Source organism: Salvia miltiorrhiza, unplaced genomic scaffold (assembly GCF_028751815.1).
Source record: "Salvia miltiorrhiza cultivar Shanhuang (shh) unplaced genomic scaffold, IMPLAD_Smil_shh fragScaff_scaffold_173, whole genome shotgun sequence".
Classification (NCBI taxonomy): Eukaryota; Viridiplantae; Streptophyta; class Magnoliopsida; order Lamiales; family Lamiaceae; genus Salvia; species Salvia miltiorrhiza.
In genome coordinates, this window is record NW_026651437.1 from 753,284 (window position 1) to 770,204 (window position 16,921).

Here is a 16,921-nt window from a genome sequence, read left to right on the forward strand (position 1 = left end):
AACAAAACAAGGAAAAAGACTATTTAAATTTAAAAATAAACACAAAAACGAGCACAAATATAAGTTCATCACTATTATACTACTAATTTAATTTTGAAAGAACAACTATAAACTAAATTAATAGTAAAAAAGAGAATTATTAAATAATACTCCCTTCGTCCATAAGAATTTGCACGTTTTGCCATTTTAGTCCATCTCACAGAAGTGTCAATTTTTCTTTTTTGAAGTCCTTATTCCACTAATAAAAGCAGGTCCCCTCTTCCACTAATAATACACTCACTTAATATTTATTAAAACTTGTGCCACAAATAATCATGCACACTTATATGAGACAGAGGGAGTAAATCCAAGTATAACAAATATTATGAAGAAAAAGGTTGGACTTAAATACTACTTAAAACAAAAAAATAGTTGGGCTTAATACTCCCTTCGTCCCCCAAATAACTTCTTAGTAGATGACGACACGGGTTTTAAGGAAAAGTTGTTAAGTGTATTGGCAGTGGAGAAAAAATGTTATAATTAGTATTGAAAGTGGTAAAAATATATTATAATTAGTATTGAGAATGATATAAGGTTGAAAAGTAAAATAAAATAAATAAAATATTATTAGTGTGCGGTAATGTCCAAAATGAATAGGAAATTATTTGGAGGATAGAGGGGAGTATAAGCATATTAAAAGGTTATTCATGATATTTTCATCAACTTCGGCCCATTTTCTCAGAGAGTATTCGATGATTAAAGAAAATTTCGAAAACATATAATCTTTATACCAAATCTTTCAATGGATAAGACATTTCAGATCAAATACAAAGAAGATGCATAAAAATTGAGCAGGGTGTTTCAGTTGGGTAAATTTGATGGGAATGGATCCTCTGCTGTGCATAGCATCATGTTGTGCACAAAAACAAGAAAAAAATAAATACATAACTTAAAAAAAATACAAAAAAGAAAAATACTAAATCGCTCATTCTTCTTGTTTTTGTGCACAGCATGATGCTGTGCACATTAGAGGATCCATTCCCAAATTTGATGTCGATGATGCAGGCGGAGCACAACACGTGGAATCTGTGGAGTGGCGGAGGTGCAATGGCTTTAGCGGTGGTGGGGAGAGGAGAAGAAGAGTTGAATATATTTTGAATCTTTTCCATAAAATTTGAAAATTGTTAAAAGAAACACAAATTTTATGAATTTTACCATATTTTTAAATTATGCCTAAATTGAAAAACTAACGTACATCTTGAACTACAAGAATTAAATGGATCGTCATCCAGGGATAAAAAAATAAATGAGTAGTGTTAAACAGCCACATTGTGGCCACCCACAATTTACCTAAATAAAAAAAATTTAATTTATTGATTTATTTTTTAAAATAAAAATAAGATTTAATTATTTTATCATATTCTCTACATTGTAATTATTTTTTTGGTAATTTTTTTATTTTTATTAAAAAATAAATTAAAAATAAAAAATACAAAAAAATTAAAAAAAATAAGTACAATATAGAGAATATAGTAAAATAAATAAATGCTATTTTTATTTTAAAAAATAATTAAATAAATCAAGATTTTCCTTATTATACTAGTGTATGGGTGACGACAATGTGCCTGCATAGATTTATTGATATATTATAGTATAAATATAACTTTGCATGATAAAAACAAAAAAACAGAGAAGCAAGAACAGCAGTCAGCGTCCATCAAAAGGTAAACTTGAATTACTAACTTCGAGTGAATGAAAATTTATTATTATTCTTACACTCTTTGTACACACTTATATTGAATGTAAGTTAAGAAAAAGTACGAGAGTCATGCATTTGATAGTTGAGAAAAAGAGGATGAACATGAAGATGAGAATGATGATATTGAGATATATCCAATAAATTTGAATGAGAATAATGAAGAAGACGGGATCATGATGATTGGGATGATTAGAATTTTAAATATTTTACAAATCGGAGAATTTGGTTTTTCCGATAAATTTCCAGCTTTTAGTTTAATTATTTTAAGACTTTTAAACTCATACTGCCTCCGTCCACGATTTAATGTCCCATTTTGGTGTGGGCACGGAGATTAATAAAACTGAAAAATGTGAAGTGGATGAAATATAAGGGTAGTTGACTAAAATGATAAAGATAGTTGACTAAAGTGATAAAGGTGTTGTGAGTGGGTCCACTAGTGATAAAGTGTAGTAAATATAGAATATAAAAATGATAAATGTGTTTTAAGGTGGATCCATTAGTGACAAAGGGTAGTAAATATAGGAAATGAAGAAGAGTAAAATGGTACAAAAAGCAGAATAGGACATTAAATTGTGGACGAATTTTAAAAGGCAAGTAGGGCATTAAATTGTGAACGGAGGGAGTAATTTATATATTTGTATTTCTATATGGTGTTTTTTGTTATTTAAAATTATTATGATTTTTTTTGTGCTCGGTGTGAGGCTTACGCCTCAAACAGCCTCGAGGCTTACCGCCTCGCCTTGATGAGGCAAAACGCCTCAATCTCGCCTTGAACTTTTCACAACATTGGTGCCCATAGATGCTCCACCAAATCATCTCGAATACGAACGTGCAACCGGCTATTCCGTAGGTTTTGACTTTAAGCTATATAGGAGGCGAATTTCAGCGGTGCTTCAAAATGAATCCGTTTGTGGAAGAGAATCAAAGATTGGCCATTTTTTTGTTACCGTTTGATTTTTTTTATTATTATTAATTGAAATTAGGTGATTAGGCCGTGACTAGCATGCGCCCAACCATTTCTTCATGCGCAGAGGGGAGATGCGGGAACGTGGGCTGGGTGCGCACCGACCTCCGCGCTCTTAGTACCTTTTTTTTTCTTTTTTGCTAAAATTATGTGTGTATTTAATGTTCTTTACAGTTATCAATTATTTTTTTTTTTTGAGGAAATACCAATCCTTTTATTTTAAACGAGTGAATAGAGTACTAGCAGAAACTTTATATTGTATTGTCCATTTACAATAAAGTAGTACGGAATATGAAAAACTCAATACTCTTTTCATCCTGTTACAAATATTCCACTTTTCATAATGTAATGTTTCATTATAAATGTCTCATTTTTTTCTAGCAACATATTATCTCTTTATATTTAATATTTAAATAATTTTTATCAACCTACTTTATCTATTAATTATACATAGTAATCAACAACAACATTTATTATTAAGAAAAACAGAGTTTTGCAAGTTGTGAGCCGCATAATTCATACAGAAAATCACAGTAAGCCAGTCAGAATTTTGCAAGTAGTTTAGATTAAGCCTTCGATCAGTATTAAGTTGAGATGGAGTTGGGACAAGTGATGGCAGTCTTCGGACCCAGCGTCGCCGGCGCGGTGTTCGGAGCTGGCTGGTGGTTCTGGGTGGACGCCGTCGTTTGCAGCTCCGTCAAAATCCCCTTCTTCCACTACCTTCCAGGTAACTTCGTGCGGAATTATATGTTAAAGTTCGGTTTTTCAATCAATTCTGTTGCATTCATTGTTAGCTAATTTTGGTAGGGATTTTTGCTTCTTTGGCCTCTTTGATGTTCAATGGCGTGAGAAGAGAAGATATCGATTACTCGCCTTACGAAGAGGGTGAGTGGAGGTTAGTATTGCATTCCATGACATGATCAACTGTTTTCTTTATATTACTTAATTTATTAGGGATTTTGAAATTCTGTGATGTTTTATTTGAAGCTCTATGATTTTGATGTTTCTGTTGTGGAATTGATCAGGAAGACAATTAACGCAGCAAGAACATAAAAGAAAAGAACACGAAAGGAATTTACGTGGTTCGGATTTTTCAATCCTACATCCACGGAGAAGAAACGATCCACTCTATTTCACTATGAACACTCAAGAACTTTACAATTACAATTGAGAACTCTCAAACCTAGAAGAAGTGTATAGCCTACAAATCTATCAAGATTGCTATGTATCCCCACTCGCAACTAGTTTACACTAATGGAAATTCTTAAGTAACAACTCAATAACTAATCTAGGTATTTATAGAAAAAGAAATAACCGCTGAGACGGTTGAGCAACGCGCTGGCTTCTAAGTCAGAGGAAAGTCAGAGCCAGCAGAATCAAACGACAGCGGAGTCAATATGCCAGCGGAGTCAACGTCAGAGAAATCAAGTCCAGAGGAATCAATGCGCCAGAGCGGAAACCATTTCTCTGGTGACAGCTGCGAATTCGGCCAGAGCGTTATAACTAACTTTATCAACCTAAAACTGAACTCTCGCATATTTACTACCTGATCCCTCAGCTATAAACTAATTGTATGCGGATACTATACTCACAATTCTCCACATTATCTAATACAATTAGAATACGCTGAGTTACCTGCATGTACCTGCACAGATTAGATATAAACCTTGCTCTCCTCAAGAGAGCTCATACCAATCAAAGAACAACACTTTTGGAACTTAACAGTTGGTAAAGATTTGGTAAGCATATCTGAAGCATTATCATCAGTGGACACTTTCTCTATTATAATTTCACCTTTTTCAACTAAATCCCTAACAAAATGAAATCTAACATCTATATGTTTAGACCTCTCATGAAAAGATTGATATTTAACAAGGTGAATTGCACTTTGATTATCACAAAGAATAGAGACTACATGTTGATTAACACCTAACTTAGATAGCATACCTCTTAACCATATACCTTCTTTCACTGCCTCTGTGACAGCCATGAATTCAGCTTCTGTAGTGGAAAGAGCTACTACATATTGCAATGTAGATTTCCAGCTCACTGCTGTTCCATAAAGTGTAAATACATATCCAGATTGGGACTTCCTTGTATCTATACTTCCTGCATAATCAGAATCAGTAAAGCCAACTAGAGCTTGATTTAAATCAGTGGCTCCACCTTGAAATACAATTCCTTTATTCATAGTAGCTTTAAGGTATCTTAAAACTCCTTTTAATGCAAGCCAATGTGGTTTTCCTGGATTTGCCATAAATCTACTTACAAGACTAACAGCATGAGCCAAATCAGGCCGAGTACAAAGCATAGAATACATGATGCTTCCTACCACATTTGCATAAGGAATAACACTCATTTCATTAAGCTCTTCACTAGTAACAGGACATTGACTACTAGACAGCTTAACATGTTGAGCTATAGGAACCTGAGCAACTTTTGCTTCATTCATATTGAATTTTAACAATACTTTCTTCAAGTAATCAGATTGAACAAGCATAAGTTTCATATTTTTCCTATCTCTCTTGATATCCATACCAAGAATTCTTCTAGCAGTCCCTAGATCTTTCATATCAAATTCAGCACTCAGTGATTGCTTTACTTTATCAATTTCAGTACTAGAACTACTAGCAATAAGCATATCATCAACATACAAGAGTAAGTAAACAACCACAGACTTAGCAACTTCTTTCAAGTATACACATCTATCATGCAATGTTCTCTTGAAACCTATACTTATCATGAATTCATCAAACCTTTTATTCCACTGTCTTGGACTTTGCTTCAGTCCATACAAAGACTTTTTCAAGAGACATACCTGACCTTCACAGCCAGCTACTTCAAATCCCTCTGGTTGATTCATGAATATAGTTTCTTCTAACTCACCATTTAGAAAAGCTGTTTTAACATCCATCTGTTGCAATTCTAAATCTCGGTGTGCAGTTAGAGCAAGTATAAGTCTAATAGAACAGTGTTTGACAACAGGAGAAAAGATTTCATTAAAATCTATACCTTCTTGCTGAGAGAAACCTCTAGCAACTAACCTGGCTTTATACCTGATTACCTCTGCACCATTATGAACCTCCACTTTTTTCTTGTATAACCATCTACATGTTACACATTTCCGGTTCTTGGGTCTGTCCACCAAGATCCAAGTCTTATTTTTCAATAAAGACTCTATTTCCGCCTCCATAGCTTTGATCCATTGCTTGCTTTCAGAGCACCGAATTGCTTCTTTATAGGACTTAGGCTCTCTGTAATTTACCTCTTCAGCTACTGAAAAAGCAAAGCTAACTTGATCTGCTACAGAGTATCTGGCTGGAGGTCTGGTAATTCTCCTAGCTCTGTCACGAGCTAGATGATAATCACTGAGATCCTCAGTGTTATCCTTTTGTTGATCATCTTCCTCCTGTTTTATACCTGTCACTTCTGATACTCTAGACATTTCATCATTAATAGGTGTGTTATCACTAGTTTTATCAGTGTTTACTTCAACTCCTTTACTAGTATACTCAGTAGTAGATTGCTCTTTTAGAGGCATTATGTTTTCTTTAAACACTACATCTCTACTGACTAGAAGTTTTCCCTTTCCAGATTCTATGCACCAGAGCCTATACCCTTTAACCCCTGTTGGATATCCCACCATAACACATTTCAATGCTCGGGGTTCCAACTTATCCTGCCTAACATGCATATATGCTAAGCATCCAAATTTTCTCAAGTTTGAGTAATCAGCAGCCCTACCAGTCCACAGTTCTTCAGGAGTTTTAAAATCAATAGCACTAGAAGGGCATCTATTTATAAGATAAGCAGCAGTGGTGACTGCTTCTCCCCAAAATTTTGGTGGCAAACCTGAGCTAGAGAGCATACACCTAACTCTCTCAAGGAGAGTTCTATTCATTCTCTCTACAACCCCATTCTGTTGGGGATTTCCAGGTACTGATTTATGTCTTTTAATTTCCCTATCTTTACAATATTCTTGAAATTTTTCAGAGGTGAATTCTAAGCCATTGTCAGTCCTTAAGCATTTCAACTTACATTCCTTTTCATTCTCAACAGCACTACACCACTCAACAAATTTATCAAAGGCATCAGACTTGTGTTTTAAAATGTAAACCCAGACTTTCCTAGAGAAATCATCTATTAGAGACATGAAATATACTCCTCCACCTATAGTGGTGGTTTTGGATGGACCCCACAAATCACAATGAACATATTGAAGAGGTGCAGATGAGACATGTTTGCCAACAGGATATGGAAGTTTCTTGCTTTTACTTAATTCACATGCATCACAATTGTTCAGTTTTGCATCAGCAGATAAACTCAAGATACCCTGTTTCTTTAGTTCAATTAATCCTTTTTCACTAACATGCCCAAGTCTTTCATGCCACAATTCAATATCACAAGTGGAGGCAATTTCAGACTCACCAACAATAGTTTCAGCAACTAAATGATACAAAGTCTGTTTTCTGGTTCCTTTCAAAACAATTTTATCTTCCTTTAAGACATATATATCATTAACACATGATTTAAACTCATAGCCTTTCATTTGTAGTGATCCAAGGGATATCAAATTCCTTTTAAGACTAGGAATATATCTAACTTCAGTTAGGAGCCTTACAGAGTTATCATGTAGCTTTAACTTGATTGCTCCAATACCTTTGACAGGGCAGACTTGGTTGTTTCCCAAAACTATAGATCCCAAGTCCTTCATCTGCAAATCAACAAACCAATTCAAGTTAGAACACATATGGAAAGAACACCCTGAATCTAATATCCAATTATTCTCAGTTTTAGAAGATGTGATGTTCAAGGCTTCAGCTTCTTGGAAATTTTCAGCAAGGTCTGCAGTGTCTGATGAGCCTTTTTGAGCTTGTTTTCTTTTCCAGTTGTAGCAGTCTTTCTTGATATGCCCTGGCTTCTTGCAGTAGTGGCATTTCTTGGTTTCCTTCTCATCATCCTCCTTCTTTCCTGATCCTCCCTTCTTTTCTTTGAAAGGCTTCTTGAATTTTCCTTTGTTGGACTTTGCTTTGACATTGAGGCTTTCACTTGCGGTTTCTTGCCTGCCATCAGATGCCTTTTGCAACTCCCTAGATTTCAAGGCATTCATGACTTCATCCAGGGAGATAGCAGTCTCCCTCCCATACAGCATGGCATCCCTCATGTTGTCATAGGATTTGGGCAGGGCACTAAGGAGCTGGATTGCCTTGTCTTCATCTTCTAGCTTTACATCAATATCTGCCAAATTATCAATGACTTTATTGAATTCATCCAGTTGATCAGAGAGATTCTTCTCCTCTGAAACTCTAAAGGAATACAGCCTCTTCTTCAAGAAGAGCCGATTTGCCAGAGACTTAGTCATGTAGAGGCTCTCCAGTTTAGCCCATACTGCAGCTGCAGTGTCTTCTTTTGACACCTCTCTTAGCACTTTATCTCCCAGATGCAGGATGATAGTGCTATGCACCTTCTTTTGCATTTCAGCGAATTTCACCTTCCCATCTCCTTCTTTAGGTGCCTTTTCTTGGGTCAGAACATCATCAAGGCCCTGTTGAATGAGAACGGCCCTCATCTTCATTCTCCACAGGGAGAAATCATTCTTCCCTGTGAATTTCTCGGTGTCGAATTTAGCAATCGACATTTGGTTGATCTCCAGTCTTGAGATTCAGCACGATGTAGTAGTGAAAAGATTTGCGAGTCCTCCACCGATCACGAACTCCTCCGATTCAGATTTCCTCCGATTCAAAACTCAAACAGTTGGTGTGCGTCGATCTTCCTCTTCCCACAGACGGCGCCACTTGTTGTGGAATTGATCAGGAAGACAATTAACGCAGCAAGAACATAAAAGAAAAGAACACGAAAGGAATTTATGTGGTTCGGATTTTTCAATCCTACATCCACGGAGAAGAAACGATCCATTCTATTTCACTATGAACACTCAAGAACTTTACAATTACAATTGAGAACTCTCAAACCTAGAAGAAGTGTATAGCCTACAAATCTATCAAGATTGCTATGTATCCTCACTCACAACTAGTTTACAGTAATGGAAATTCTTAAGTAACAACTCAATAACTAATCTAGGTATTTATAGAAAAAGAAATAACCGCTGAGACGGTTGAGCAGTGCGCTGGCTTCTAAGTCAGAGGAAAGTCAGAGCCAGCAGAATCAAACGACAGCGGAGTCAATATGCCAGCGGAGTCAACGTCAGAGAAATCGACGCCAGAGGAATCAAGTCCAGAGGAATCAATGCGCCAGAGCGGAAACCATTTCTCTGGTGACAGCCGCGAATTCGGCCAGAGCGTTATAACTAACTTTATCAACCTAAAACTGAACTCTCGCATATTTACTACCTGATCCCTCAGCTATAAACTAATTGTATGCGGATACTATACTCACAGTTTCAATAAGAAACATAGATTGCAAAGAGTGTGCCGTTCTCACTTGGTTTCGAGTTTTTCCATTTTGTTAAGTAGAAATTGTTGAAGGTTGTAATGAAACCTAGTTTGAATTCTATTTGTTCTTGCCTTTTGTGCTAGCACGACGAAGTTTTCATGATGTTGTTTGAAGCTCAGTCTACTGAATAAAAGCCAGTTTTTTTCGTTTCATTTTGTTAGCTAGAGATTGTTGAAGGTTTTGATGAAACCAAGTCTTAATTTATGTATTCCACAAACTTGATTATGTTTTGAAGCATGGGTTACTGAATAAAAGCCAGCGTTTTCCCATGATTTGTTCTCTCCAACTATACTTTTATTCACTATGCTTTGCTTTTAGATGTTAATGGAGATAAATAATTTGCATTTTTCTTTCTAATTTACGCCGTGTTTTATATTTCCAAGAGCCTTCTCTGATAACAAAAACAATGTGTCAAGTGCAGCTCTTAAAGAGCTTCTAATAATTTGAAGGTCGAGCAACTTGAAAACATATTGTCTTGTTTTCCTTGGTTGATGTGACTGCTCCGTCTACATCTAGTTTTTCCAGCTGTTTTAGCCTCTGAATTTGCAGGTTGAAGCTCTGGCTTTTTATTTCATATGTTGTCGCCTTTGTTTCACTGGCTGCTTCTGTCGGTTTATTAATACAAGATACGTTGTTCGGCATGGACAGGCATTGCGGGTGTTCTGCAATGTGTATTTGTGCTGATCAGGTTGAATCTGTTGACAAACTATAGGTGTAACAGTTGTTTTGATATCTGTATTTGAATTCTTTGCAGTGGCCTCCTCATTTATTGGAATAGTGTTGCTGTTGCATGCTCCACGCAGAAGCTATCACACATCGCGTATGAAATGTGTTTGGTGCGAGGATTAAGAGCTTGAGGGGATACTCGTGAGGACTTAGAAGAGCACTCTTGTTCACTTGCGATCGAGTGTCCCACTTTTTGTGCACAACATCTTTGTCTATTCTTAGTTTTCTTCTTTGTCTATGTTTTTCCTCTCTTTTTTTTTTTGGCTTAAATCAACTTGTTCTTGTTGTAAAATTCCTTTCCTTTTTAAAATAAGAATCATTGAGGGAAATCTTATTATAGCCCTCTTTCATAAAAACATAAGTTATATAGTCATTTTAAGTTTAAAAGACTATAACACTTTGATTTTTTTGTACTCGATGGCGTCATCGTGTACTCCATCGAGTACTCGTGGTGCCATCGTGTACACCATCGAGTACTTCGATTATTCGATAGTGTTGTAGAAAATCTTCATTTTTTTCATTACTCAATGGTGTACACGATGGTGCCATCGAATACACCATCGAGTACTCGAAGTTTCAAAAAAGTCAAAGGGTGTTATAGTCTTTTAAGCCTAAAATGACTATATAACTTATCTATACAAATTAAGGCTGTAAAACTTATGTTTTTAACAAAAATGGCTATATGTGATAATTCCCACTTTGGAAAAAAATCATCTTAACACTTACTATTTATTAATTGGCAACTATGATAATTACCATCTTGGAATTCTATGTATGTATGATGTATTACTGATTTTACTGATCGTCTTTTTGATTGAAAAAAAAATGTTATTCGCGATGTAACAGTATACAACTCATCCAACTCAGAACCCCCCCCCCCCCAAAAAAAAAAAAACATAAAATACAAAACAACAAGAAGAAGAAAGGTGATCCAAGAGGAGAAATGGTGACTATAATGATCAAGAATTAAGTACCCAAACGAATAAGATAACATGTAAATTGTGTAATGATTAATGAGAATGATGTAGCAAAACAGTGACAAATGAAGATGAGCGGTCAAGAGGAAAACGGTAAATATAGGCAAAGAAAATGGAAATGTATATAAATTCATGCATTCTTGATGTTTTCAAGGACCGGATTGGATTTGATGAATGGAAGAGAATGAGCAAAACTACAACAAACAAAAGAATAAATCTGTAATTGTAACCCACTTTTCATTTCCTTTTTCTTGGCGTAAAATTAATGGAACATGGTAACTTCTTTTCCCACTCTAGAAAGAAAAAGGAAAATATCGAAAACAAGTCTCCTACCAACTACTGTCAATGCAAAATGCAAGAGTGCATCCCCTATCCTGTCTTTCCCAATATCAGATGGTGCCAACTATTTATTATACGATTTCTTCCTCATTCTGCCAATATCCACAGCCAAATATCCTTAATCAAGCAAAAACCTTAGCTCTCCTCTAGAACAAATGCAATGAGCAAAAAGTACTCTGCCAACAAAATTGAATTCTCAAGATAACTTTCAGTGTGGTTCCTGGAATCAGGTTTCAGGCTCCGACTCAGAGGAGCTGGAGTCAGAGCTCGCATCCGAAATAGCATTGGGAAGTTTAGATGCTGAAGGGTACTTGGGCTCAGAGCTTTGACACGCTTCCAAGGATGGCCTCCGCTTCATGTACTGCATAAAAAGCTTAACAGAGGTTAATTACTTGCAATTAGGTTTATCAAGATATACATTGTGATGAGCTAACAAAAAATTTGGGAATCTTAACAATGTAAGATATGTCGAGACTCAAGAGACATCGGAATCGCATATATAAACAACCTGAGCAGTGTAGAGGCTCCATGGAATGCAGAGAGGGTGAGAAATTCATTTCCTTTTTGTTATATTGCTTTCTTCAATTTTGGGTTGTGTCAGGGAGTTTAAGGCAGATGCACTATTCCCTAGGAGATAATGTAGTGATACAACAAACTAACAACAAATGAAAGGAACACACACTCACCTCCTGATAAAAAGCATTAATCTCTTCCTCGGTCAATCCTTCATCTTCCCCACCATTTTCCTCCCAGCCAAGTGAACGAAGAAAAGCAGCCTCTTCTTCATCTGGATAAATTGATCCATGACAAGACAAGCTACTGTCACCGACATCCGGAAGACATCCGGTCTTCTCCGTAATGCCATATCTATCACCATTACAGCCCATCTGGTTGCCATTCTCCAAAACACAAGGAGTGGCAGCAGCATGGCCATCTTTACAATTTTCTACAGATGTCTCTGCACTGGGAGATAGAATAACCAAACCTGAACCTGAGTGAGTGGCAGGAGCACTGACTGAGGATTTCATCCTCATGTTTTTAAAGAAATCATTTCTGCTTTGTGCCGATTTCTTGTCCACGGAGGATCTTGAACCTAGGGACAGAGCAGCAGACTTGTTTTCAAGAACAGAAACCATGGAATTGCTTGCACTAGTTGATGCGATCGCAGTACATGAACCCATAGCGAGCTGGCCCTCTTTAGCTACTTTTCCATTGGCATTACCAGTTGCACAACATACATCCTTTGGTCCAACGGAGATACTTTCACGGCCTGGTTTAAGAACCAGAAACTTTCCAACATGAGGGTTGCTAGCAGAATCAGACCTGGTTTGTCCAGCACGAGATTGATTAGCAGAATGAGAAGAATGGGGCTGTGAATGAATAGCCTTGGGAGCCACAGTCATCTCATTAGTTCTCATAGCAATCTTTGATTGTTTTGATTTATCTGCAGTGCCAGGAACCTGAAAAGGATAGCTGATTTTAACACATAATCTTCATACTATCAGTCAAAAGAGAACAATACATCTTGCCATTCAATGCATCGTATTGTAGCAGATATATACAAAGTCAGGAAATGAAATAATGACAATTGGAATAGTATGCATTCACTGTGAATTGAGAAAATATAGCTCAACATATGATCAAGATAGCCCATCCGCCACATAGAACAGATTAATTTCTGACCGCTATTTGATATAGTTTGATATTCAAGCAACCCATAGTTTGAACTAGATGCAAATATGAATACACAAGTATAAATTTGTACAAAATTAGAAGAGATATGGGATGCTCAGCATCAATAACATTAGTTGGGCAAGTACAAAGCGTGACGAAGTTCTGATGGCCCAAGAACTAATTTTTGTATGAAAAATCCAACAACTATATACTGCATGCATGAGGGGAACAAACTCTTTTAGGTTTGGTAGTTCTAATGATCCAGAAGAGATATGGAAAAATAGAAGAAAAGAAGAGTAGAATAGCAATAGCAATGCTGTCCAGACATAGCCTCATATTGTATCTCACTAACATATTGCCCAAACTTGATCAAACTAGTAGTTACTACCCTCAGTTACTTTACATTCTCAGAGTAGAGCCAATTCGTCAGCATACAGTAAAAACTGTGTTCATCAATTTCACAGCACACGCTTAAATATAATAATAAATTACACAGAGAATTCTGATGGTTACAGAGAACAAATAACTGATTCAATCAGAGTTTCACAGAATTGGCCCTATTTGTGTTGTACCAGCAACAACAAACTTTAAAGAATCTGGCAAATGGCAACACTATCATAAGAAAAGCAAGGTCATCACTGAAAACTGAAAAGGAGAATTGGATGAGCTCTGCCAACAAAGGCATGACATGAAATAATTTGACCAGGGGCACTATTAGTTTGAAGTATAAATAATGTATAGCTCTATATGCGAGTCATACGACAGGATACTACTGCAGTGAGAACTGGTACCAGTTTTAGTATCTTATTGTTGTTAATGCATTACTGCCAAAGAAAGAAAAAGAAAACTCAACTGTAACAGAACTCTCACAAACTTTTTAACTGAAACAGATACAAATGTCATCCAACTATTTTTTTTTTACTAAGGACCTCTCATGCTTCTTTACTTTCAACTTTAACTGCTTCATTTAACAGACAAAAGGTTAAGGCTGTGTGCTCAAGAAAGGAGTGCCTACATCAATTTATCATTGCTATAGTCTGCAACGGCAGGTACAGTTGTGCTGAAAACAGACACATGCTAGACATGTAAATTAATAAAGAGAGGAAGTTCCTCATATCCTGTTGTCTATCATTAGGATTTGACAAAACATGCTTTTGCCTTGGCTATAAATAAAGTAGCACCTTGTGCTTTTAGTTTAAAACAAAAGGGTAAAATTAAGGGCATAAAACTAGAAGGCCTTAGCAGACCTACTAGAAAGTTCAAGGTGAATGTGAATTTTGCAAGTTGTCATCTCGTTATCTAAAATGCGTAGTATAATCACTCCTTTTACCAATGGTTTAGGCATTGAAGGTGTCATGGGAATTAATTGTCTCAATTGCTTAATGGTCAACTCCTCAAGTCTCTGACTCTTATCAGGTAGCTGCAATATTTAATGAAGAGACTAGGAGTTAATATTTGTTCACTAGCAAAAAACATAAATACATGCACACATAAGGAACATTCAATTATTACCTGGGGATTAGCATGAACTCGTGCTGCAGGCTGTGACAGTGCCTCAGCCATATTAAGACCTGCCGTACTGGAAACCCCAGAAGATGAATTTGGAAAAGTAGAAACATTTTGTTGAGCAGGAGAGTGACCTGTACCATTATTTGCAACAGCAGCAGGCACCTCTGCTAAAGCAGAAGTCCATTTCTCACCCCCAAGAAACCCTGAGCTGCCCATGGGCAAACTTTGAACAGCGGAACTCAAACCAGGAGATGAGACTCTCCTAATTCCAGCTACAGCTTGCTTATCTTCAGTCCCAAGGGATGGAAAATCCTTTTCAAACACAGACTTCTGAATTACGTTTAGATTGCTCCCTCGTGAAAGGACACCATTCCCACTAATAGGTGAGTCCTTGTTATCTACTCTCCGAGGTGAAGGTTCACCAGTCTTTCTTGAAACCAATGATTGAGAACGCCTCAAGGCATTCCTCTCAACTCTACTAGTTAATATACTTGCCAAAGGGTCAGAAGTATCATGCTCCCAGATGTCCTCGGAAATAGACTTCTCCTTCTCTCTATCACGGTTTCTGTCCCAGTGGCTCCTTGAGAAACTACTATACGGATGCTTCGCAGAGCCATTAATACCTGAGCTACGCCTAGAATTCGACGAAGAACTCCTCTGAAGATAATGTGAGCTTTCCTTCTCATTATTGCTCCTAAAAGACCTACTTCGCGTGGAGTGTACAGAAGAAGCAGCATCTAAAATGAAAAAATGGAAATTAAGAACCAAAACCAGATTATAATCATCCCAACTTGAGGGTAAGCGAAAATTGCGAACAGATGATAAATAAATAAAAAAGTGCAGTACATGTGTGAAAGATCACCCATATATTTTACCTGAGAGATGGACTGAGGTGCCACCTCCGGCAATATTTCCTGTGCATCTCAACCATTCTGGAACTAATGCAGGCTCAGTTCTTTCCATCAGCACCAGACATGATCTAGTTAATCTTAGAAAGAATAAATTCCAACACCGCAACACAGTCCTGATAATCCCCAATAATTCCTTTTGAAGGCAAAGCCCTTTAGACCCACAAAAAAGCAAAATCAAAGAAAAACAATGCCTTTAGACGGTGTATTAACTCCTGGAAACCAAACTTTCCGCTACCCCCAGGAATGCAACCGTCCCTGCTTAACTGTCCCACAATCCTTAGCAAAATGTAATATTCAATAAACAATGTGTTAGGAACATTCCTCCTACTTCACTCCATTCTTAACAGTTTTCCGTTCCAACACTTAACAACCCCTCATTATCTCTGCAAATTGAACTCCAAAATCCACAATTAAATCTCCAATACACAATCTTTCCACGCTTGAAATGTCACAATACCATAAACTGATAGCCGTGAACAGAATGTGGTATGCACCGAACCGGAGAAGGCAAACCCTAAATTTAAATCTCCCCAAAAACTAGATTCTGTCAATAGATAAATATACTCAGAATCAGACTTCCCTGAACAGAAAAAACTAATTCATTCACACAAATATCCAAATATGAAATATCAAGCGAGAGAGAGATGAGTAACCCTACCTCATAAAAAAATCCCCAAAAAAGGGATCGTTCAAAACCCTATCCCCTCCAAACAATCGCCCACACTACGAGTAGTAAAACTTCACCACAAAACACTATATAACGTCGAATTTTTGGCACGAAGAAAACGGAAAGATTGTGAATTCACAGTTGTTCAGCGTGTTCGCAGTTTACGGTTTGCAAGCAGGAAAAATGCAGGCGGCGAAATTAAGATAATATTTCATCAACGATGGATTTAAATGTGAATGTAGAAAGGTTAATCTTAGGGTAGACAAATAAATTTATGATATAATTGTGACTTCAAATTTGATTTTTTTTTTTTTTTTGGGCAAAGAAAGTTAAGGTTTAAAAATTATACTCCCCTTGCCACACAAAAAATACAAATTATTTAAAAAGGCATACTAATAAAGGATCCACCCTAATCAAATTATAATCTATATATTATATAAAGAACCAGTTTAACAACATTCAATTTTTCGTCATCCAGTTTATATAGTTATAATCATAATAGCATGTCACTGTTGTCCCCAAAGGGACACCAAATGGTGCGAACTTCTGTTTACGAACAATGAGATTCAGGATTCAAATCTCATCGCTCACTCTTCCCCAAAATCAATTGTACAAAAGACCTTCTCAATTCTAATTAATCATCTGTAATTGAAAGTTTAATGAATGCTTACTTTTTTTTTATTTGGGGGAGCGGGGAGCGGGGAGGTTCAAAACCTAGACCTCACTGTTTGCAGATAGGAGTTTGCATCGCTTATTTTCCCCTTGGAAATCAATGATGAATGCTTACTTAATTATTGCGTATGGATGCATCCGTCTATACGCCCACAAGAATTTTCGTGTAGATTAAATAAGTACACAACTCAAGCTTGCACCAAGTTTCAATTTTTATCTCATACTAGACTTTATAGGGTTAATTATGATTTATAGTTTGAATTATCAACAAATTTTAATTTCTAGTCTCAA

The 16,921-nt window shown here is 36.5% G+C and overlaps 1 protein-coding gene and 1 pseudogene across 2 annotated transcripts; one reads left to right on the top strand and one right to left on the bottom strand.

Annotated features, from left to right (window-relative positions):
• Positions 1-3,196: 3,196 nt before the first annotated feature.
• LOC131002703 (uncharacterized) lies at positions 3,197-10,220 on the top strand (annotated as a pseudogene).
• Positions 10,221-11,070: 850 nt separating this feature from the next.
• Positions 11,071-16,213, bottom strand: LOC131002704 (uncharacterized). Of its 2 annotated transcripts, none has more exons than XM_057929177.1 (6): positions 15,950-16,213; positions 15,256-15,835; positions 14,384-15,117; positions 14,202-14,291; positions 11,884-12,657; positions 11,071-11,558 (listed from the first exon to the last, which is right to left on the bottom strand). In XM_057929177.1, exons 2-6 carry the CDS (start codon positions 15,341-15,343, stop codon positions 11,424-11,426), a joined length of 1,821 nt encoding a protein of 606 aa, XP_057785160.1. In that variant the 5' UTR covers positions 15,344-15,835; positions 15,950-16,213; the 3' UTR covers positions 11,071-11,423. The 2 variants fall into 2 exon arrangements, with proteins under 2 accessions (XP_057785160.1, XP_057785161.1); XM_057929178.1 differs by having other exon boundaries at positions 15,256-15,871; positions 15,950-16,208.
• Between the last annotated feature and the right edge of the window lie 708 nt (positions 16,214-16,921).

Bases quoted from the DNA above. Each gene is read 5' to 3' on its own strand.
- LOC131002704 (XM_057929177.1), bottom strand. From the start codon at position 15,343: ATGGAAAGAACTGAGCCTGCATTAGTTCCAGAATGGTTGAGATGCACA. The intron at 12,658-14,201 runs GTAAAAGGAGTG...TATCCTTTTCAG, and splicing joins CTTCAATGCCTAAACCATTG to GTTCCTGGCACTGCAGATAA. The intron at 11,559-11,883 runs GTGAGTGTGTGT...CTTTTTATGCAG, and splicing joins TTAATGCTTTTTATCAGGAG to TACATGAAGCGGAGGCCATC.